General features: G+C 41.7%; 1 protein-coding gene across 2 annotated transcripts in view; it reads left to right on the top strand.

Annotated features, from left to right (window-relative positions):
* ERAP1 (endoplasmic reticulum aminopeptidase 1) overlaps positions 1–21,728 on the top strand; it is a 37,346-nt gene extending 15,618 nt beyond the window's left edge. For both annotated transcript variants that reach the window (XM_070373163.1, XM_005899295.2), the window contains 12 exons: positions 696–827; positions 4,288–4,419; positions 4,579–4,650; positions 5,949–6,103; positions 8,343–8,422; positions 9,118–9,301; positions 10,987–11,143; positions 11,805–11,989; positions 13,651–13,812; positions 14,244–14,384; positions 14,932–15,013; positions 19,465–21,728. In XM_070373163.1, coding sequence (XP_070229264.1) covers positions 696–827; positions 4,288–4,419; positions 4,579–4,650; positions 5,949–6,103; positions 8,343–8,422; positions 9,118–9,301; positions 10,987–11,143; positions 11,805–11,989; positions 13,651–13,812; positions 14,244–14,384; positions 14,932–15,013; positions 19,465–19,620 — 1,638 coding nt within the window. In that variant the 3' untranslated portion in view covers positions 19,621–21,728. The remainder of the gene's footprint in view (positions 1–695; positions 828–4,287; positions 4,420–4,578; positions 4,651–5,948; positions 6,104–8,342; positions 8,423–9,117; positions 9,302–10,986; positions 11,144–11,804; positions 11,990–13,650; positions 13,813–14,243; positions 14,385–14,931; positions 15,014–19,464) is intronic.
* The last annotated feature ends 814 nt before the right edge of the window (positions 21,729–22,542 follow it).

The following is a 22,542-nucleotide window of genomic DNA, read 5'->3' as shown; positions in this document are numbered from 1 at the left end:
TTGCTCAGTCGTGTCCGACTCTTTGTGACCCCATGGACTGTAGCCTACCAGGCTCCTCCATCCATGGGATTTTCCAGGCAAGAATACTGGAGTGGGTTGATTACAGTATAGTGGATCATAATAAGTATTTTCTTGTTTCCATATAGTCTTTAATAGTAAAAGTAATCATGTATGCTTATTGTTTTGTTGTGTAATATGCCCTAATCAGATTATAGTTGGAATTTGTTCTCCATTGCTTTTTTTTTCACTACATGGTTAAAGCTAAATTTCTTTGCTTTAAAACCACTACAATATTGTAATTAGCCTCCAGTTAAAATAAATTAATTAATTTACAAAAAAAAATAGTATAGATGAAGACTGGAGATACTAAAATCATTATATATTTTAGTTTCATATTTGGGTACTATTGGGCTGTAGGCATTAATGTTTTTATTTTTATAGGAATGTTCTTTATTCTAAGGTGATGAATATTTAAACAAATTTTCAATACTGATCTAAAAATCACTGTTTCCTGTCTGTTTCTTAGAAGATAATTCTATTTAATTTTGTAAATTCTGTAAATATATAATAAATATATAATAGGTCACATCAGAAATTTGGAGTGTAAACCTGTTATCCCACATGCAGCCAGCCTTATTTCATAGTTTTTGATCTAAATGTGAATCATTGGTGATGTTGTCTTTCGATCTTAATAGGAAGATTATTTCTTTGGTAAGTGTTTCAACGCAATGGAGGTGGATGCATTAAACTCCTCACACCCCGTGTCCACACCCGTGGAGAACCCTGCTCAGATTCGGGAGATGTTTGATGAAGTTTCTTATGACAAGGTAAAAATGTATTCTAGGGATACAGTTTGCACACCAAACTTACTGGAGTGGAGAGGCTGTAGCTAGGGCTGTGGGGGGACTTTCCCTTCATAAGGACCGACCTGGACTGAAGGCTTTCTCTTCTCACTCAGGCTGACCAGAGTCAACTTTGTTAAGGCCTAACTTCAAGTTGGCTTAAAACCCTAAAGGCGATACTGTTGTCAGTTCTTCATTTACTGTCGTAAGTGAATATTCGCAGTCTGCAGAAACTTTTTATTTATCCTTCAACAAATAGGTCTTGATTGAGCTTTAGCTTTGTATCAGGCAAAAACGCCTGCCCTTTCGTAGCTCTGGGTGCCTTCGGAAACAGTTGTCATGCAAAATGTGTTTAATAAAAGAACTGGAAATTGTTGCATATAATAGTTGGGAGATTTTATGTAAAAATCCATATTACTGGCTTCTCTTTGAAGGGGATAGAATTCTGGTCATACCAGGCTTCTGTTTCCCTCAGCAATGTGGACTGGAGCTAAGTCATGGCTCCGTTAGGAGATCAGGATTCTGCTTTTCAACTTTCCCTTCCATTCCAACCATTTCCATTATCCTCACCGAGGCAGAGAACGTGCCATTTATCATAAAGCTTCGCTGCTCTATGTGTAACAAAGGGAAAAGTATTTCATGTTTGCATGTTTCCATCAATAGTGCAGAGTAGATAAAAGCAGACATAAAACAGACGTATAAACACACACGTAGATCAATGGAATAGAGTAGAGCCCAGAAATCAACTCATGAATATAAGTTTAGCTTATGAAAAAGGACCCAAGAATATACAATGGTAAATGGAGTCTCTTAAATAAATGATCATTTAGTTCTTCTGACACCATATACAAAGGAATAAAACTGCACCACTGTCTTATACGACTCACAAAAACTAACTTGAAATGGATTAAAGACTTAAATGTTAGGATCAGAAACCATAAAACTCCTAAATGGAAAATAGAGAGAAAAAGCTTCTTGACATGTGTCTTTGCAGTGATTTTTGTTTTTTTTATATGTGACACCCAAAGCATAAGTGCATAAGCAACAAAGGCAAAAAGCAACAAGTGGAATCACACGAGATTAAAAACCACGTGTACAACAAGAACAGGGTGAAAGGCAGCCTACTGAACGGGGAGAGTATCTGAAAACCAGGCGTCCGACACGGGATTAATGTCCACAGTATATAAAGAACACATACAACTGGATTACTAAATAAAACAATCTGATTTTATTTTTATTTATTTTTTACACTTTATTTTTTAATTTAAATGCTTTTCATGGAAAGGCATTTTAAATAGAGCATTGTGTACATGTCAATCCCAAACTCCCAACCTCTCCCTCCCCACCACCCTTCCCTCCTGGTAACCGTAAGTTTGTTCTCTGTGAGTCTATCAATATGTTCATTTGTATCATTTGCTTTAGATTCCACGTTTAAGCAATATCACATGACATTTGTCTAGCTCTATCTGGTTTACTTCAGTTAGTATGATGTAATCTCCAGCTCCATCCATGTTGCTGCAAATGGCATTATTTCATTCTTTGTAATGGCTGAGTAAAAACAATCTGATTTTAAAAGAACTGAATAGAAACTTTTCCAATGACAAACATATGACCAATAGGTACATTTTAAAGTGCTCAATGTCGCTAATCTTTGGGGAAATGCAAGTCAAAACACAATGAGACATCACTCCACACCTGTTAGAATGGCTAGTCTCATTTTGATATTTGGCAAAACTAATACAATTATGTAAAGTTAAAAAAAAAAAAAAAACAAATGGCAAGTGTTGAGAGGACGTGGAGAAAGGCAACCCATGTGCACTGTGGTGGGAATGTAACTGGGTCTGGCCACCATGGAAGACAGGATAGAAAACAAGATATTACAAAATAGAGATATCATAGCCAGCAATTCCACTTTGAGGAATTTATTCAAAGAAAACAAACAGTAGCTAAAAGAGAGACATGCACCCCATGTTCCTGGCAGCCTTATGTGCAATAGGCCAGATAGCTGTTTCCTAAAGTGTCCATTCCATGGTGGACTATTCAGCCAAAGAAAAAGGAAAGCTTGGCGCTTGTAACCACATGGATGAATCTTGAGGGCATTATGCTAAATGAATTAAGTCAGACAAACCCGGTATGACCTCACTTATAGGTTAAATCTAAAAGCAAAAACACACGAAGAGTGAGTTCATAGATTGGTGGTTGCCAGGGGCTTAGGGAATAGGTCAAGATGTCAAAAAGTAAAAACTTGCAGTTATAAAATACATCATAGGGATATAATGTACAGCATGGAGTTGTAGTTAAAAGCATTGTATTGTGTGTTTGAAAGTTGCTAAGAGGAAATCTTAGAAGTCCTCCTCACAAGAAAAAAAAACTGTAACTGTGTCGTGATGGGTGTTAACAAGGTGTACTGTGGTGATCCTTGTGCAGTATATGCAAGTATTATATACCCGAAGCTGAAGTTATCTATCAATTATACCTCCATAAATTATACCTCACAAATCCTCGTCCTGTTGGCAGGGATATGCACTCAATGCAGACCTTCAGGGACCCAGGCTCTGCCCATCTAGTGACTCTACTGTCTCCTAGAACCAGAGAGAGAGAGAGACTGTCTCTACCTTGAGGGGACCTAAGACATTCTCTTGGAATAGGAGATTTTGAGTTATGTCTTAAAGATGAATTGAGGCTTTTCAGGGAGTGAAGTAGGAAGGGTTTCCTAGGAAGGGGGACTCATGATTTCCTAGAAAACTCAGGGTGGTGTTTTGAGCGAGAGGGAAGGAGGAAGGAGGAAAAGTTCTTGGTGGTTAGTTGTATGAAAAGTTCAGGGGGAGACAAAGAACGTGAAAGCATTTTTCTTTTCCTTGGACTTCTGTTGCTCGTTTGTCACCTGTCTGACCACTGGAGGTATTCGAGTTTGTGACCCGTGATTTAGGAGAGTGGGCGAGGAGGAGGAAGAGCTCTTATTACAGGAGTGCAGAGTGACTGGGACTTCTCTTGCCCTTTCTCACGTTGCTCTTGCTGGACCAGTTTTCTGTGCTCAAGGCTGCCAATTCTTGCCCAACGGGCTCTGCCATTTCTCACCTGTTCTCAACTTTGATTCCATCTCTCCCCACTCCTGCCCTAGAGGGGCGGCAGGAGGGCCACGTGGTAGTCCAAAGTCCTGTGTTTATTCTGCACAGTCTCCCACTCGCCTGTGAATCATGGAAGCTGGCAGATGATGGGGAAGCTTGAATACTGACAAAAAATAGCAGTCCTGGTGACTAAAGCATGAAGAGTCGTATTGATCCCCTGCCTCAATCGGTCCAGGTGTAACCCACTTTTTCTATTTGTTCCACAAGTGATCAGATGCTAAAAATGTTACAGCATCTTAACGAGTGGCTCCAACATAGTGGCAGTATATGAGACGGAGGCCGACTATAGCTAACAATTATTTATATGGTCTTTTCAGGGAGCTTGTATTCTGAATATGCTAAGGGACTATCTTGGTGCCGATGCATTTAAAAGTGGCATTGTAAAGTATCTGCAGAAGTATAGCTATAAAAACACGAAAAACGAGGACCTGTGGAAAAGTATGGCGAGCGTGAGTATGTTTTCATGTGTCTCTGTGTTTGGGGTTGGCAGGCCTATTGCCTTATTTTGTTTTTGTTCTGTACCACATTCATTCCTCTGAGAAGAATCACGAGTGGTTTTTCTTTTTTTCCCCAAAGGACTGAGTGATGTGTTTATTTTTGGTTTTTAGATTTGCCCTACAGATGACACACAACGCATGGATGGATTTTGTTCTAGAGGTGAACATGCATCTTCAACCGCGGTAAGTTTTCACGTCTGTACGTGTTACCCCAAAGCCCATTCTTTTACTCCATCTTCTTTGAAGGATAACTCTGTGCCAAGCTTTCCAAGATCCTGGATCGTATCAGTCTCTCTGTAGATAAGGCTGCATTTAAACTATACCAGAGTGACAGCCTTTTACAGTTTTTCTTAAGTCTCTCTATACAAGGAAGTTTTCCAGCCATCTTTGGGAACATTATCTCACTGATATTAATTTCTTCAGCTTTACTCTCTGGAAAGCAGTAGATTTATGATGTGCTTCTGTGGTAGATTAGGACTATATCCATCAGGCTGTGTCGATTGTTTCCATAGCCCTTCATTTGTGGGGAAAAAAAACATAGATGGCGTGAGCATTCTCAGGCACTTACGATGTGTCAGGCACGTGTGAAGCACTTACGTGTATAATCTGCTTTATTCTTCACAATAAGCCTATGAGCAAATGCTATTACCCCTATTTTTACAGCTGGGGAAATGAAATCCAAAGGCATATGATTAGTAAATTGCAGAGCGGGGATTTGAATTGAGATCTAACTCATGTCTTTAACTGCTAAGCTATAAAGAATTCATAACACCTGAATCACAAAGCAGCCTGAGTCTCTGTTTATCTGGCCTGTGGGATATTTTCACAGGTAACTCAGTGTGAGCCTGGAGATTCAACAGAATTATATCCACTCGATTTTTATTTTCTTGGCTGTTTTGCTTTCAGAGACAGATTTATTCCATAGTTTCTAGATGTGTCCCGTGGAATGTTTTATCCTTTCATTAGCTCTTAAATATTATTTGAAAGCTTTTTTAGTATCAAAGAATAAATGCTCGTTTGCATTAATGGCTGGGTGTTGGGTTGGGGGCCACGTCGGTTTTATCACTTGGGAAGTACGGGCTCTCGATGGAGCACTTTTCCCCGAGTCTTGCTTGTTGGATAGACAGCATCCTTATGGAGGTGTTGCACACCTGGCCACTTTCTGCCCTTTCTCTCCCTGACTTCATACACATGTCTGCTTTTGTGCCTGATGCCAAACCCAAGGTCTGCCCAGGAGAACCAGGTGTGGTACCTGTTTTTAAGACAGAAGAAAGGGAGAGAATGAAAAGCGAACAGTTAGTGCTCTGATGGATATGCTATGGCTGGAGCCAGCAGGAGAAGGGAGCGGGCTTGGGGCTGGGAGCAGAGGAAGGGACAGAGAAGAGCTTCACCGGCTGCAGCCTCTGCAAGCTCAAGTTTGGGCTCTCTTCTTAGAGGTGGGTCCGACTAGTTCACGTATCTGCCTTTTTCTCATAAACCAGCACTGGCGACAGGAAGGCCTTGATGTGAAAACCATGATGAACACCTGGACGCTGCAGAAGGGTTTCCCCCTGATAACCATCACCGTGAGAGGCAGGAACGTACATATGAAGCAAGAGTACTATGTGAAAGGCATGGCCGATGCCCCAGAAACTGGGTAAGGTTCACAGGGAGAAGCTCATTTGTTGCCTCGGTAATGACATCTGCCTGGTAGGATGAACCCTTGTTTTTGAACTAGTACCCTTCCCTTTGTTGCAAAACACGTTAATCAAATCTAAATACCCTATGAAGTTGACTTACACACCACCATCTTTTCAAAAGGATAAAGATGATATATAATTACTTTAACATTCTCATGGTTTCTAGTTAGACATGATGGTAATTTTCAGTTACTGGATTGAAGTCAGCTCTAAGCATTTGTCACTAAATTACAACCATGCCTGTCAGTAGGGTAGGAGCAAGGACATAAACATTCAGGTGATTTCCAGGAAATGCAAGAGACTTGATTCTCTTTTTTGCCAGTCTGATTTGGATCCCCAAACCTGTTTGTCAGCTTAACACTACAGAGGACATTGCTGGAAATGAGACACTGCAACTTGACTGACGCTGCTGCTGCTGCTGCGTTGCTTCAGTCGTGTCCAACTCTGTGAGACCCCATAGACGGCAGCCCACAGGCTCCCCCGTCCCTGGGATTCTCCAGGCAAGAACACTGGAGTGGGTTGCCATTTCCTTCTCCAATGCATGAAAGTGAAAAGTGAAAGTGAAGTTGCTCAGTCGCTGGATGGACACTGTTAAAAATTTTTTTTTTTTGAAATGATTTCAGACCTCTGGAGAAGTTAGAAGGAGAGCAAAGAATTCCCGTATAATCTTGGCCCAGATATGTGTTAACTCTTCACCACATTTATTTTATATGTCTATATATAACCTAAAATATCAAACAATTCCAAAAATATGATCTTTATTTCTCTGTATATATGGCAAACATATTTTTAACTGAGAGTAAGTTGGAGGCATGATTCCTCTTCACTCTGAAATACTTCAGTGTGTTGTTCAGTTGTTAAGTCGTGTCCAACCCTGTGACTTCATAAGCTGCAGAATGCCAGGCTTCTCTGGCTCTCACTGTCTACTGGAGTTTGCCAAACTCATGTCCATTGAGTTGGTGATGCCATCCAACCATCTCATCCTCTGCTGCCCTCTTCTCCTTTTGCCTTCAATCTTTCCCAGCATCAGGGTATTTTCCAGTGAATCAGCTCTTCACATCAGGTGGCCAAATTATTGGAGCTTCAGCTTCAGCATCAGTCCTTCCAATGAATATTCAGGGTTGATTTCCTTTAGGATTGACTGGTTTGATCCCCTTGCTGTCCAAGGGACTCTCAAGAGTCTTCTCCAACACCACAGTTCAAAAGCATCAATTCTTCAGCACTCAGCCTCTTTATGGTTCAACTCTCATATCCACACATGACTGCTGGAAAAATCATAGCTTTCACTACACGGATCTTTGTTGGCAAAGTGATGTCTCTGCTTTGTAATATGCTGTCTAGGTTTGTCATAGCTTTTCTTTCAAGGAGCAAGTGTCTTTTAATTTCCTGGCTGCAGTCACTGTCTGCAGCCCAAGAAAATAAAATCAGTTACTGTTTCCACTATTTCCCCATCTATTTGTCATAAGTAGTATTTTCTAAAAAGAAGAAAATTGATTTATATAATCACAGAACCTTTATCAGAATTATGAAATGAACTTGATATAATACTATTATCAAATGTATCAACCTTATTCAACTTTACTCAGTGGTCCTAATCATGTCTTTATAGCAAAAGAAAAAAAAAGAAAAAACCTGGTTCAGGATTTAATATAGGATCAGATTGTATTACTTGTCACATCTCTTTAGTTCTTTGATTTCTGAACCAGCTCCTCAGTCTGTCTTTCTTGACCTTGATATTTTTGAAGAGTAGAGGATAGCTATTTTAAAGACTGTCCTTTAATTTGGGTTTTCTGCTGGTTTTATTTTTTCACAGTCAGATTCAGCTTGTGCATCCTTGGCAGGAATTCCATGGAAGTGATGCTGTGCTGTTCTGAGTATATGGAAGGCACAGGCTGTCAACTCCCCTACTTCTGGTGGTCTCACTTTACAGTCATGCCCCCTGAGATCCCTGTGAGACTATCAGGGCTCCCTTGAGCCCAGATTCCTAGCTCTATTCAAGGAGTCCAAGAAGAATGAATCGAATCCGAACTGGCAGCTCCCACAAAGCTGGAAATGGGCTGGGATGTTTTGAGCTCTTAACTCTAGCTGTTTCGGGTACCCTCTTTGTTTAAACAAGCCAGTGCCTGGCACATGGTGGGTGATTTAGGAACTGCTTGCATTGAATCGCAAGTGAACTGTCTGTCTTCCTTTTCTTAGGTTCCTGTGGCATGTCCCACTGACATTCATTACCAGCAAATCAGACGCAGTCCAACGCTTTTTGCTGAAGACAAGAACAGGTAATTTGTTGTAGACCTAACTAGTGTACTTCAAGAAGGAACCGTTTAAATGTATAGGATTTAGATAATCAGTTTTCCTGGGTATTTATCTTGGTTAAAACAAAAATGATCGGGTCAGACTTCATCTTCAGCAGATCCCTGACTTTCAATTTCTAGTGAAGAATATAGGTTTGAAAATACTGTCCAGTTGCAAAAAAGAAGGCCAATATCTTGCCAGGTAGGGAATAAAACAGGTGAGTTATATAATGCTGAGGAGGAGAGACACTTGGGAAAATCGCCCCCTGACATTAACATTGATGGGTTGTATCATACATGTGGCCTGAAACATGGCAGCATTCTTCTCATAAGTCTATAAATCTCACAAAATTCATGTATTTTGACTGTGTTTTATGGCCTAGAATGCTATGTTAAAAATATATGTAATTGTTTCTGAGGTGATGTGCATGTAAAAGGTAATATTTATCAAAATAGAGCACAGTCTGAAATAAAAAAAAAAAAAAAAACTAGTATTGGCTTTTGTCTATTGGGATGCTGTTTTCTGGTTTCTTAAAGCAGTGCGTTCAATATGAAACTCATTTCAGTGTTAAAGTTGTTGAGTATTAAGCCTGCCTTTAGTTTCCTTGTCGTCTCTGATCAGAAAAGCTTTTACCAGACAAGAGAGAAAACGGAGCTGTGATTTACTTTATTTGCTCTAGATGTGCTCATCCTCCCAGAAGAGGTGGAATGGATCAAATTTAATGTCGGAATGAATGGCTATTACATTGTGCATTATGAGGATGATGGATGGGACTCTCTGACTGGCCTTTTAAAAGGAACACACACGGCAATCAGCAGTAACGATCGGGCCAGTCTCATTAACAATGCATTTCAGCTTGTCAGGTAATGCAAGCCCCCCTCACAGTCCTGGTTTATTCCTGAAAGCTGCTGTTATCGTTCAAATCTCTGATTTCTAAAGATGAAAACGATTGATTGCTAATAAGAAATTGAAGGATGTTTTCTCCCAAGTTCTCCTAACAATTCAGGGTTGCTTTTAGCCTCAGGATTAACCTCTTATCTGTGTCTGCTGAGGACCGAGGTAAAGAAAGGAATCTGTATTGGATCAGATGAAGGCAGAAGTGTAGAAAACCACGAGACCGACATCCCGGAGAAGTCCTTTGCCTGGCCCTTAAATCCTAGCCCAGCAGCTTTTCCTGGCCTTGCTGTATGTAACAGATCAGGTTTCTCCCTGCCGGGTGAAGGCTTCTTAGAAGACTAAGGTTGCCCAGACCCAAGCTGTCGTCATTACATCTCTTGGACTAAAGGAGAGCAGTTCCCCTGTCCCATCCCCATGCTCCCACGCTACCCAAACTGGATGCCTGGACGTCACAGCATCTTTATGGCATGCAGCTCATAGGACATGGTCCAGCCAAATGACCTTTGAGTGGGAGAGGATAATGTTCACTTTTTTTTTTCCCCCATAACACTGGCTTTTCAGGAAATCTTCCCCATGCCTAAAACTCAAACTTCTTCACTCTTTAGGTAGAAGTGACGTTCAAGAGGAATCCCCCAAGTGGGAGAGAATACTGTAATTCTCAGCTCCATGTCTCTCTGCTCTAAAATGTTGAGTTCTTCCAGTGACAGAAATCAGTGGGGGGTAAAGATAGGGGTTGCGTATGAAGCCGTTTCTGCCTGCCTGAATATATTCCCCTCCGAAGTGCACCGCTGCTTAAATCACTGCGTTTACTTATGTGAGTGTGTACCCTACCACTGAGGCTTTTAAGACCAACTCTCATTATAATGATGAATTTTTTAGATGTATATTCAGTTTCTTTTTTATTTGTAAAAAATTTTTTTAATTGATTTATGTTAATTGGAGGCTAATTACTTAACAATATTGTACTGGTTTTGCCATACATTGACATGAGTCAGCCACAGGTGTACATGTGTCCCTCATCCTGAACCCCCCTCCCACCTCCCTCCCTATCCCAACCCTCTGGGTCATCCCAGTGCACCAGCCCTGAGCACCCTGTATCATGCATCGAACCTGGACTGGCGATCTGTTTCACATGTGATAATATACATGTTTCAATGCTATTCTCTCAAATCATCCCACCCTTGCCTTCCCCCACAGAGTCCAAAATTCTGTTCTTATATTCAGTTTCTGTTTGAAACGGAGACCAGGATGTGTTAACTCCAGGGACTCATACTGCTGACTGAGTGGCAGCCTCTCTGGTGAAGCTTCCTGAGGGATCTTTGGTCACAGTTCCCGTTTCACACTGGCAGTCCAGCAAGGTTCGATGTTTCCTAGAGGGACAGATGCTGACCTGCTGCCATTGTGTCTTAACCACAACTAGCAGAGCTGGTGAACCCTAGCTCTGCTATTCGAGAAAGTTCCTTCACAGTGCAAAATGCCACATGTGTTATGTTTGACAGGAAAGCTATTAGAATAAAGGTCATTATCTGTAAGGAGTTGTCTGTATCTGACTGAATATTTTGCTGGAAGCTTGTTAAAATAACTTTTGAAGCAAATAGTTGATTTCCTGGATTTTTCTTTCAAACTGCTAACCCCGGTGTCTCTTGACCAGCATTGGAAAGCTGTCAATTGAAAAAGCCTTGGATTTAACCTTGTACCTGAAGCATGAAACTGAAATCATGCCAGTGTTTCAAGGTTTGAATGAGCTGATACCGATGTATAAGTTAATGGAGAAGAGAGAGATGAATGAAGTGGAAACTCAATTCAAGGTAAAAGGCTGGAATAAACTGAATAGTTTTAGATAACCGGTTTGCTTTGGTGTGGATGTGGAAAAGATTTCTTACCACGGTGTATATTTTATACATGTCTTGACATATTTTAAAGAAAATCGCCATTATCTCCATATCTGAGTTGACCCGTGAAGATTTCAGTTTTATTTTGGCACTAAAAACAGGCATGGTACTGTCAGATCCTTTTCTTAAGTTTCAGGGGCTTGTCATTCCCTTGTGTGGCTAATTCTTTTTGTCATTTTACTTCTGTATTGTGATGGTTGCTCTTAAGATTTTCTGGGACTCAGGTACTTAAGCAGGAGGCACACAGTTGTTACTTTTGGTAAAATGTCATGAAGTCTTGTTGTATAATTTGCTCTCAAAACGTCACATCGACTGTCTCTCTTACTGTGTTTTGAAAGTGACAGCCCATCCTGATTTTAAGTAGACTAAGTATATGTTTATAAGATGGTTAGGAAAATACTCGAATCGTGCATCATTTCTTGCTTTTGACCCCTTTTATAATTAAATAGAAACCAAACCGCATGGTTTTGAAAATCTGAGTTGGCCTAAGCTTTAAGAAGCAATTCCCATCACCCGAGGGTGTACTGAGTTCTATAAAACCACGAGATGACTGGTGACCGGTGTGGCTTTCCCACAGGCCTTTCTCATCAGGCTGCTGAGGGACCTCATTGACAAGCAGACGTGGACGGATGAGGGCTCCGTCTCGGAGCGAATGCTGCGGAGTCAGCTGCTCCTCCTCGCCTGCGTGCGCAAGTACCAGCCCTGCGTGCAGAAGGCAGAAGGCTATTTCAGACAGTGGCAGGAAGCCGGTGGAAACCTCAGGTCTGTTTTTTTTGACCAACTAGTTTGTTCATGTAAGGGGTATCTTTTCTGTTTTCCATCATTATGACTCAATGTTGGGGGCAAAAAAGAAACAAGTATGGATAAGACTCTTGTGCTCTTTGGGGAAAATATATATATTTTTTTCTTTTAGATTTATCTATGCCCCTCTCAATTGTCTGCTCAAAGAAATGCTAAGAGGAAACTTCTATGCATAAAAGTCAAATATCTGAACAGTTAGAATGGGATTAGAATATTTACTGGGGTTTTGTATAGCTAAGGATACAAAAGGGCTTCCTTTGTGGCTCAGCTGGTGAAGAATCTGCCTGCAATGTGGGAGACTGGGGTTTGATTCCTGGGTTGGGAAGATCCCCTGGAGCTAAGGGAAAGGTTACCCACTCCAGGATTCTAGCCAGGAGAGTTCCATGAACTGTATAGTCCATGGGGTCACAAAGAGTCTGGACACAACTGAGTGAGTTTCACTTGGCCCCAGATAATCCTTTCTTTTGGGTTTCCCTGATAGCTCAGTCGGTAAAGACTGCCTGCAATGCAGGAGACCCCAGTTCTATTGGGGTCGGGAAGATCTGCTGGAGAAGGGATATGCTACCCACTCCTGTATTCTTGGTTTTCCCTGGTGGCTCAGCTGGTGAAGAATCCGCCTGCAATGCAGGAGACCTGGGTTTGATCCCTGGGTTGGGAAGATCCCCTGGAGCAGGGAAGGCTACCCACTCCAGTATTCTTGCCTGGGGAATTCCATGGACTAGGTGGAAAAGTGTGACATGACTCTCACACGAGTGACATGGGGTGGCAAAGAGTCGGACACGACTGAGCAACTTTCACTTCACTTCAAGGATACAAAGGTGGCTTCTCAGGTGGCTCTAGTGGTAAAGAACCTGCCTGCCAGTGCAGGAGACGCAAGGGACACAGGTTCTATCCCTGGGTTGGGAAGATCCCTGGAGTAGAAAGTGGCAACCTGTTACAGTATTCTTGCCAGGATAATCCCATGGACAGAGGAGCCTGGCAAAGTCAGACATGACTGAGTGCGTGCACGTGCACACACACACACAAGGATACAAAACCTTGTTAGACTGAGACAGCTGTGCTGGACAGGAAGAGAGGCAGTGCCTCTCATCAGAGCTTTTTCAGGCCTCTCAAGCTCCAGACAGGTGGGGAGGGGACACAGAGGGATACGGGGCAGGGACCAAGTCCTTTTACATTTGTGGCTTAAATCCCATGCAGGAAATACTAAGCTAACAACATACGCACTTCCATTTAAAGAAGTGCCTGCAAACAGTGGTCCTTTTGGGTTCCTGACTTTTGTTCATAGACTTCATCTTAAGTCTAGTTTGAATTTTTTTTCTTTTGTCTTGAAAAGTGACTACCTATTGAGTCACTTGGCATCATTCAAGTATGTTAGAAACAGATGTATTTAAAGAAGTGGCATTTCACAGTATATTTTTGAGAAAGCTACTTAAAACCTAATTTCAGTTACTCTTTCTTGCCTCTTTCATAAAATGTTACTGAAGGAAAGAGGTTGTTTTTATTTATATTTTCAAGCACACATCTCTGATTGTGGAACAGTTTATCACTTCATAAGTAAGTCTCCTGCATGCAAACACACTTCCTTCATCCCAGCCTCTCTCCTGGTGTGTTCTTTTCCACAGCCTGCCCAACGATGTGACCTTGGCAGTGTTTGCCGTGGGGGCCCAGACCCTCGAAGGATGGGATTTTCTTTATAGTAAATACCAGTCGTCATTGTCCAGTACTGAGAAAAACCAAATTGAATTTGCTCTCTGTATCAGCCAAAATAAAGAAAAGCTTCAGTGGTGAGTAATTCATTCATGTTCATGTAGCCAAGAGGAACTAAATGAGAGCAGATCCTTCTGGCATCTATTTTCGTTCTCTTGGCCAGGAACCGTGTTTTCTGCTGGGAACATTTATGCAGGAGAGTGCACATCTAATGTGTATGGTAAATAATTAGGGAGCAGCGAGTGTTAGGAAAAATATTTTGAGGAGTATGTATTTGTGTATCTTTAACACATTTAGAAATATATACTTGGTATCCTTATTTAGCCACTTGTGAGCAAAAAGAGAGAATATATGAGAAGGGGTGTTGTAAATATAAATGTTAGTTTTTATTATTATGTAGCTATAGTGAGTTTCTCAGCTTTTTTTTCTTTCACAAATCATTGTATTAAAAAGTTCAGAACTTTTTCCAGGGCCTCTTCATTGCTAACACGTCTCTTAATCATTCTAGGCTACTAGATCAAAGTTTTAAGGGAGATGTAATAAAAACTCAAGAGTTTCCAGATATTCTTAGAGCTATTGGCAGAAACCCAGTGGGATATCCGTTGGCCTGGCAGTTTCTGAGGGAAAACTGGAACAAACTTGTGCAAAAGTAAGTCGTGCCAAAAACTGTGCCGTGACTGGGAAAAATTCCTGAACCTCGCTGTGTTTTAGCCGAGTTTGTCAGGTATCAGGGGTTATCCAAAGGGATTCTTTTGACTGAAGATAGGAGATAGAGGTACCCAAAATATCCTTAGAAAATATGAAACTCTAATTCAGTGCTAACTAGTGGATCTGGGTGGTCAAGTTTTTCATGCCACGTGGAATAATCTCTTCCTGTACCCTGTGAACTATATGAAGCCTTCTTCTGCACAGTTCAATCCAAGTCTTCTATTTAGTACTTGCGCATTGCATCTGCCTTTATAAGTAGCACTTATTACTTGTGTCATTTTCTTTTGGGTACTTTAGCTTTTATTCAGTGGCTGGTGCGTTTATTTTTTACAACTAGATCTTAGCCCCTTGGAGCTAAGGATCATGTTGTATCTTTTTCATGCCTAACTAGTGTTTGGTGGATTGCTATAACATTTGTTGAGGCACTTAAAAGTACATATAGAATGAGCAAATACTTCATAATACATTTTGACAATTTCTATTTCTAGGTTTGAACTTGGCTCAAATTCCATAGCCTACATGGTAACGGGAACAACAGATCAGTTCTCAACAAGAGCACGGCTCGAAGAGGTAAAAAAATAAATAAATAAAAATATTTCTTTTTAAACCTAAGTGACAGTTAGCTACTAGGTTATCTGATAAATAGGGGATCAGCAAAATACTTGAAGGGCCTGCTGAGTTAGAAGTGAATTTTGTCACTGAGTACATGTTCTTTCTGGATGTGTGTTTTGTTCAGTATGGTGGTTTTGATTTTAGCAAAAAATCAGTTACAAATAATTGTAAGCTGTTCCTCTCCCCATACATAGAAGTCTTAGCTCTGACACTGGAAATTTTAGGGCTTAAAAAAAATTACTTTAGACATCTAATCCCTGTTTGCTGCTGCTAAGTCGCTTCAGTCATGTCCGACTCTGTGTGACCCCATAGACGGCAGCCCACCAGGCTCCCCCGTCCCTGGGATTCTCCAGGCAAGAACACTGGAGTGGGTTGCCATTTCCTTCTCAATGCAGGGAAGTGAAAAGTGAAAGTGAAGTCACTCAGTCATGTCCGACTCTCCGTGACCCCATGGACTGCAGCCTACCAGGCTCCTCTGTCCATGGGATTTTCCAGGCAGGAGTACTGGAGTGGGGTGCCATTGCCTTCTCCGCTAATCCCTGTTTAGGATATTAAAAGTGATTATTGGAGGAATAAGTGACTGAAGTGATCATCTACGTTATTTTGAAAGAGGCCGGTCTGGAAACTAGGTTCTCCATTATTCAAGCTCATGGTTTCCCATTACTTACTTTATGTACTATCTACTTTCAGAAAGAATTTTAGGCCACTTGTAAGGTCTATATATAAAGCAATGTTAACAAAAAGCTGCATAATGTTCAGAAAGAGGTAATTTTATGAGGGATTTATGCTGAGGACAATTTATTGCAGTTGTACTCTACATTTATCACAGCTTCCTAGCAGCCAAGGAAAGATGAGAAAACAGTATGAGTTATTGTCAGGCAAGAGAGACCCATGGAACATGCAAGGTTTCCACAAAAGCAAACTTCAGTCTTAATGGGTCATTTTGTTGTGGTGCATGTGTGTGTGCTCAGCCACTTCAGTTGTGTCCAGCTCTTTGCGACCCTATGGACTGTAGGCTCCTCTGTCCGTGCGATTCTCCAGGCAAGAATACTGGAGGGTTGTCATGCTGTTCTCCAGGGGATCTTCCCAACCCAGGGATCAAACCCTCAGCTCCTACAACTCCTGCACTGCAGGCAGATTCTTTACCCACTGAGCCACCTGGGAAGCCTGGCTCTCCTCTAACAGTGTTTGTTCTCTATGGTAAAGTTGTAGAACACATTTTACATGGCTTGAAAAATGTAGCGTTTAGATAAAAGCCAAGAGCCTAATATTCACTTTTTTAGGAATGGTTCAGTTGTGTAGTTCCATGATCTAACTTGATAGAGACTGCTTTGAAAAATGAAAAAGAAATATGACACCCCTTATTTCTCCAGTTTTTCAGTAGTCTCACCCAGGCTTGTAAAATTAACTTGCACACAATAATTCAAGCTTGACCTTCTAGTGAGGTCTACGGCAGACATACTCTGTGTGATGACTGCAGAACCAGCCAGGGGCTGTGACGATGTGTAGCAACAAAAGATTTCATATATTGATTGATCATTCATTTATTTTCTCATTAATTCATTCAAGACATATTTCATTCTTACTCTCCAGCAGTTATGGTTTTAGGTGTCAGGGCTACAGTGATGAAACAGGATATACAAAGTCCCTGTCCTCACAGAGCTTATATTCTACCAGGAGAATCAGACAGTCAGGGACACATCAGCCTATGTCGGGTAGTTATATGCCCTGAAGATGAATAAGGAAGGGGAAGGAAAGTGACTGAGTGGGTAAGGGATGATGCTGTTCTGTGGGATGACGAGTGGGCGTGTGAGCAGGTGCAGACGGAAATGGAGACGTTTAGGAGAGTGTTGTGTGCAGAGGAAGCATCAGGTACAAAACCCCTGCTTCAGGACATGTAAATGAAAGAGCCTGACATATTATCAGAATGGGACGTGTGGTGCTGACATTTAAATGCAGGCACCATCCCGAGCCCTTCCTTCCCCTTGCCTCCACTTCCTCCTGAGTCCTGTTGGCTCTGCTTCTGGCTGTCCATCCTCTCTGCGCCTCGCTGCTCTTATCGCAGCCAAGCCTTTCTCATCTCTTGCCTGGGTCTACAGTGATAACCTCCTGATTGGCCTTCCTCCTGCCACTTGGCCAGCACCAAACCATTTTCCATCCTGAAAACCAACCCATGGCGGACTGACCCTTTCTTGGAACTCTCGCCCGTTGCTCTTAACGTCTCAAACCTCTCCTTCCCGTGTGGGTGAGTCCGCGATGACCTGGCCCCGGCCCACCTCTTCGGCTCATTCCCGCACACTTCTGTGTTCCTCGTCTCAGCCACTCAGCCTCCCTCTGCTCCTGGGCCCCACTGGGTGTTTCTCCCAGCTCGAAGCCTCCGCACTTTTTCCTTCTTCTTCCTGGCTTGCTCTGTCCCCAGCTTTAGACTGGGAAGGTTCGTTTTAGAGGCCCGAGCTCAAGTGTCATTACCTCTGCAGACCACTTTGTCAAAGGCAGGCCACCTCCTCCCCAGTTGCGATCATGGCCTGGGCTTATTTTCCTCCACTGCAGTGCAGAGTCATCCTAGTTCACTTCTTATCTCCTCTGGCAGACTGTAAGCTCCGTGAGGACAGGGTGCTTGCCTGACTCATGGCCTCATCCTCAGTGTCGTGCAGTAATTAAGCCAGAGGAGTGAGTAAGTAGCAGAGTCAGTGTTCATGAAGAAACGGATGTGGGTGAGTCCCTGGTACACCCTCTGGGCTTTAGGTTCTGCACTTCACCCACATTACACAACGGCATCCTCACCATCACTCTGCAGTGTTACAGATGAGCAATCTGAGTCCTGGAGAAGTTAATCATTTACTCCACCCATAGATCAGGCTGCTTATTGCACAGAAAATGTTCTCAAGGAGGCAAGTGTGAATCATCTATGTCCTCAGCTGAGATGCTGGATTTCCCAAGGCAGATGAAGATAGGAGTGATAAATCTGGGTCCGGAAAAGTTGAAAGGCAGGGGTTAACAACCGGCTTTATTAGAGCTCTTATAGGTATCTTTTAGTACTATTGTGTTAAGCTTCTTTAGGACTAATTAATTTGACCAATTAGTAAAACCGTTGATGTGGTTTGACTAAAGTGTGCCTAGAGTGATTTTTAAATTTTTTACATTTTATTGAAGTATAGTTGACTTACAATGTTAATTTTTCTTGCATAGCAAAGTGACTCAGCCACACACATTTTCTTTTTCATATTTTTTTCCTTGATGGTTTATCGAAGGATATTGCCCAGAGTGATTTTTTTAAATAGCATATTAATTAACCTTGAATTCTGATAGAAAAACAGTAGGTTGAGCTACAATTTAAGGCAGGACAGTGAAGCAGGGTGTTCTCTAGGTTGTTATAGCGGGAAGGCATGCCTTCAGCTCGCTGAAAAGTTCTACTGAGATTTAATTTTAAAACAACCCTGAATCATTTAAAATTGGAATTTGATCTTTCAAAAGCCTATTCTTCCCCACCTCCTCTCCCCAAACTTATGATTATGACATGGGTTTTTAAGGAATTAACTGTCTGGAATCCATGCTGAATAAATAAAACATCTTGGCCGAGACTTGCTTCCTGTCTACGAAATCAAAAATTGATGGATTAATGCTGTGAAAATTTATGGGAAAAAGTTAAGAACCCTTGACGGTGAGAGAGAGTAGCACAATGGTCAATGCTGTTGCCAAGCCAACCTATTCCTCCTGTGAGCTTAAAGGGGATAAAACACCCAGCAGAGAAACAACAGCAGATATTTTCGAGGAGATAGCCAAACAACTCTTATCTCTCTAAAACCGTGGGGAATGTGTGGATTTTATCTTGAGGGAACAATACATCAATTGTGGATTAGGAGAAAAAAAATTGGCAAGGTTTGGGGTATTACCACCATAACTTGCTAAGAACCCCACTCCCTGCAGTGTTTCTATAATAACATACGTGGCCAGGGCCATAGAGAAAGACTGCACTTTATGTGGCTGAAACTGTTTGGCTTGGCAAAGAAGAGATTCTGCACATTCTGCTTTTTTCAGACACGTTTAAAAATGTTAAGTTTGCATCAGTGCATATGTCACAGACGACACATAAAATAGATACACAAGATTAAAACTTAATTATAAAATGGTAAACCCCAAAGTCTTTTAGAATCTGGCAACTGTGAATAAATTTTAAAAAGCTGCAGAGAGAAAAAAAAAAAACAAAAAACACAACGCTTGACATCATGAGGCATGAGCTCATTTCAGAGCTCAAGTTTATGTACATAATCGTATCCAGACACCTGGCCCTGCCTTCTCTGTAGAATTTTGACAAATGCTGGAATTCTGGCTTCAGTTTTAACTAGCCTGAACTTACATTTGTGTAACCTGAAAACAAAATTTTAAAAGCCTGATTTTTCCCCCACAAGGTAAAAGAATTCTTCAGCTCTTTGAAGGAAAACGGGTCTCAGCTCCGTTGTGTTCAACAAACCATCGAAACTATCGAGGAAAACATACGTTGGATGGATAAGAATTTTGATAAGATCAGAGCGTGGCTGCAAAATGAGAAGCTTAATCTGCTATAATGGTTCGGCTCTTGGTTGGTTCCTGTGATGTGTAATCTGCAAACTTTTGTTGAATGTGAATATTTTTGAAGTGGAGATGGGCCAGCTTGGCACCCACTGAAGATGCTTCTTGCCCCTTCAATTCATTGCACTCCTTCCTTTTCGTGAAGACCACTGCTTCACGTTTTCCTCAGGGAGTTGCTGCCACCACATGTTCCATTATAGGTGTGACCCCGAAATGTACACCCAGGTCGGGGGTTCCCTACTGTGGAGAAGTAAAGTTCCTTTTTCTTCTTATATTGTATATTGAAGCCCCGTGGTCTCCACACCCCTGCTCCCCACACGTTTGTCATTCGTACGCTGCTGCATCAGTCTCCTGAGAAGACTCAACAGTGATGACTACTGAACCATGAACCCCTGGGGCGCTCACTGAGCCAGAATGCCCCCTCTCCATCCAACTTTCTCCCGCTTGCTGCTTGCCCAGGGGCAGACCTGTCCGGCCACATCACGAGGCTTCCCTGTCCTCCAGCTTCGGCTGCACTCCCAGGAGGGCAGATCAGAGCTGGGGTTGGGGAGAGAGCAGGTGAGGGTCTTTATTGCCCCCTCCCTTGCAGGTAGCCTCAGGCTGGCCTCCAGCCGAAGGGCTCAGCTCCAGGGAGGTGGCCCTCTTTCCCACCAGCCTTCTGCATCTCTGTGCTAGTAAGATGCTTCCTTCTCTCAACTCTGCAGGGAGAAGTGGAAGCCTGGCTTTCATTAGTCCTGTCTGGACTTGTGGTTTTCATACAGCCTGCTCATATTCTTGTTAAAAACAAAACAAAACAAAAACTCCACAAACACCTTCCACAGACCCCTCCTGAGATAATCCTAATTAGAGGGTGCCATCTGTTTCCTCAAGGCCACTGACCAGCAGTGTCCCTTCTGAAAAAGCAGAGTGCTTTCAGGTCTAGGAGAGAAACCTTTCATTGGAAGTTGAACCTGAGGGCTATTGATCCTTCGGTAGGCAATGCTTCCCTCCCTGTTTCTTATTTGGTCTGGTTTCAGTTCAGTTCAGTTCAGTTGCTCAGTCCTGTCCGACTGTTTGTGACCCCATGGACTACAGCACGCCGGGCCTCCCTGTCCATCACCAGTTTCCGGAATTTAATCAAACTCATGTCCATTGAGTCGGTGATGCCATCCAACCGTTGAAGAAGTGACTCATTTGAAAAGACCCTGATGCTGGGAAAGACTGAAGGTAGGAGGAGATGGGGCTGACAGAAGTTGAGATGGTCTGGTTTATAATCCCTAAATAACTTGTTGTTTATTGCCAGTGGGCACTGCTGCTGCTGTTGCTGCTAAGTCGCTGCAGTTGTGTCTGACTCTGTGTGACCCCATGGACTGCAGCCTACCAGGCTCCTCCGTCCCTGGGATTCTCCAGGCAAGAACACTGGAGTGAGTTGCTATTTCCTTCTCCAGTGCATGAAAGTGAAAAGTGAAAGTGAAGTCGCTCAGTCATGTCTGACTCTTAGTGACCCCATGGACCACAGCCCACCAGGCTCCTCTGCCCCTGGGATCCTCCAGGCAAGAGTACTGGAGTGGGGTGCCATTGCCTTCTCCGAGTGAGCACTGCAGACTCTACTAAATGTAAGCTACTGTGAAATGGAAACGACTTGCTTATATCAGCCTAAGCGAAGACCAGGTATGGTGTTGTTGGAGTTGAAATCTTTTATGAGTTTAATATATTGCAAAACTTAAGATAAAGAAATAGGATATGAAAAATGTCAATGTGTTCTAACACACTATGGAATAGAAGGTCTTTTCAGGACATAAATGTGTTTATAATTCCATTTTTATATATACTGCCTGACTTCATGGTTTAAGAACGAAAAAACAGAAATCACTGGTCATTTCTACCCCCCAGGTGTTTTCCTTCTAAAAAACATACAAAGCCAAGATTTTAATGTAAAATACTTTCCTTTAATTGCATCTTGTATCTTGAGTAATGAAACATGGACATAGTGGTTTTCCGTTTTGGTCACCTGAGGAACCTATTTTCATTTGCTTTTGGAGAAGTCCGTTTTCTAAAGAGACACACATCACCGCAACAATGTGCAAAACCCTTTTTGGTAATAAAAAATGTTATTTACCTCTAAGCAAGTATTTGCAATTATTTACTGCGAATTAGATGGGTAAAAAGGACTGATTTAGATCCTGTAGCTTACTCAGTTCATCATTAATTACCAGCAGACACCCAAGTCTTGAAGACATTTTGAATAAACAAAAGGCATATTCAGAGAACCTTAAATAAATGTTTACTTTTACAGGCATTTCTTAAAATCTCTGGATTTGGTATGTAATTAAAAAAACACTTGATATATGCATGTAAATTAGTAATACTGGAGTCATATCTTTGCAAACACATCTGTCAATGTCAAAGGTTTCATTTTTTTTTTTAAACAACTTTGTACTACTTACAGACACATAGTTAAAATCCCTCAGGAAAAGTGTTTATTTTCTTGTTAGTGCCTTGAAAAGGTCTGTTTAAATTACCATAATCCTGGCTTATCTTTCCCAGATTTAGACTAATAATGCCTTTACCTCTCATGAGATGAAGACAGAGCATTTGAAGTGGATGAAGTTTGCAATCTCAGGCATATGCATGATTTTTAAAGAGAATTGTTAGTATTAATAGAATTGGATACCCATTATGAATAGTATTGTTATTTTGCTTGCCTCCTACCCCATTAGACAGTATCAGTGATACTACTAATTTTTAGTGAAATTGCCAAGTCCTAAGAAATAGTTTAAACAGATGCTAAGGAAGGCTGTACTCTCTGAAAGCAGGAATTCCAAATCAGTTTTATGATGTGTACCTGATATCTTTTCCTGCGTTCACTATCAGAAAATGAAGATGGGATTTTGATAATTTAATTTCATCAGTGCTATGTTCATCAACCATTCAGAAAA

This window comes from Bos mutus, chromosome 7, assembly GCF_027580195.1.
Source record: "Bos mutus isolate GX-2022 chromosome 7, NWIPB_WYAK_1.1, whole genome shotgun sequence".
NCBI classification, from domain to species: Eukaryota; Metazoa; Chordata; class Mammalia; order Artiodactyla; family Bovidae; genus Bos; species Bos mutus.
This window is presented reverse-complemented; position numbering and strand designations above follow the sequence as displayed.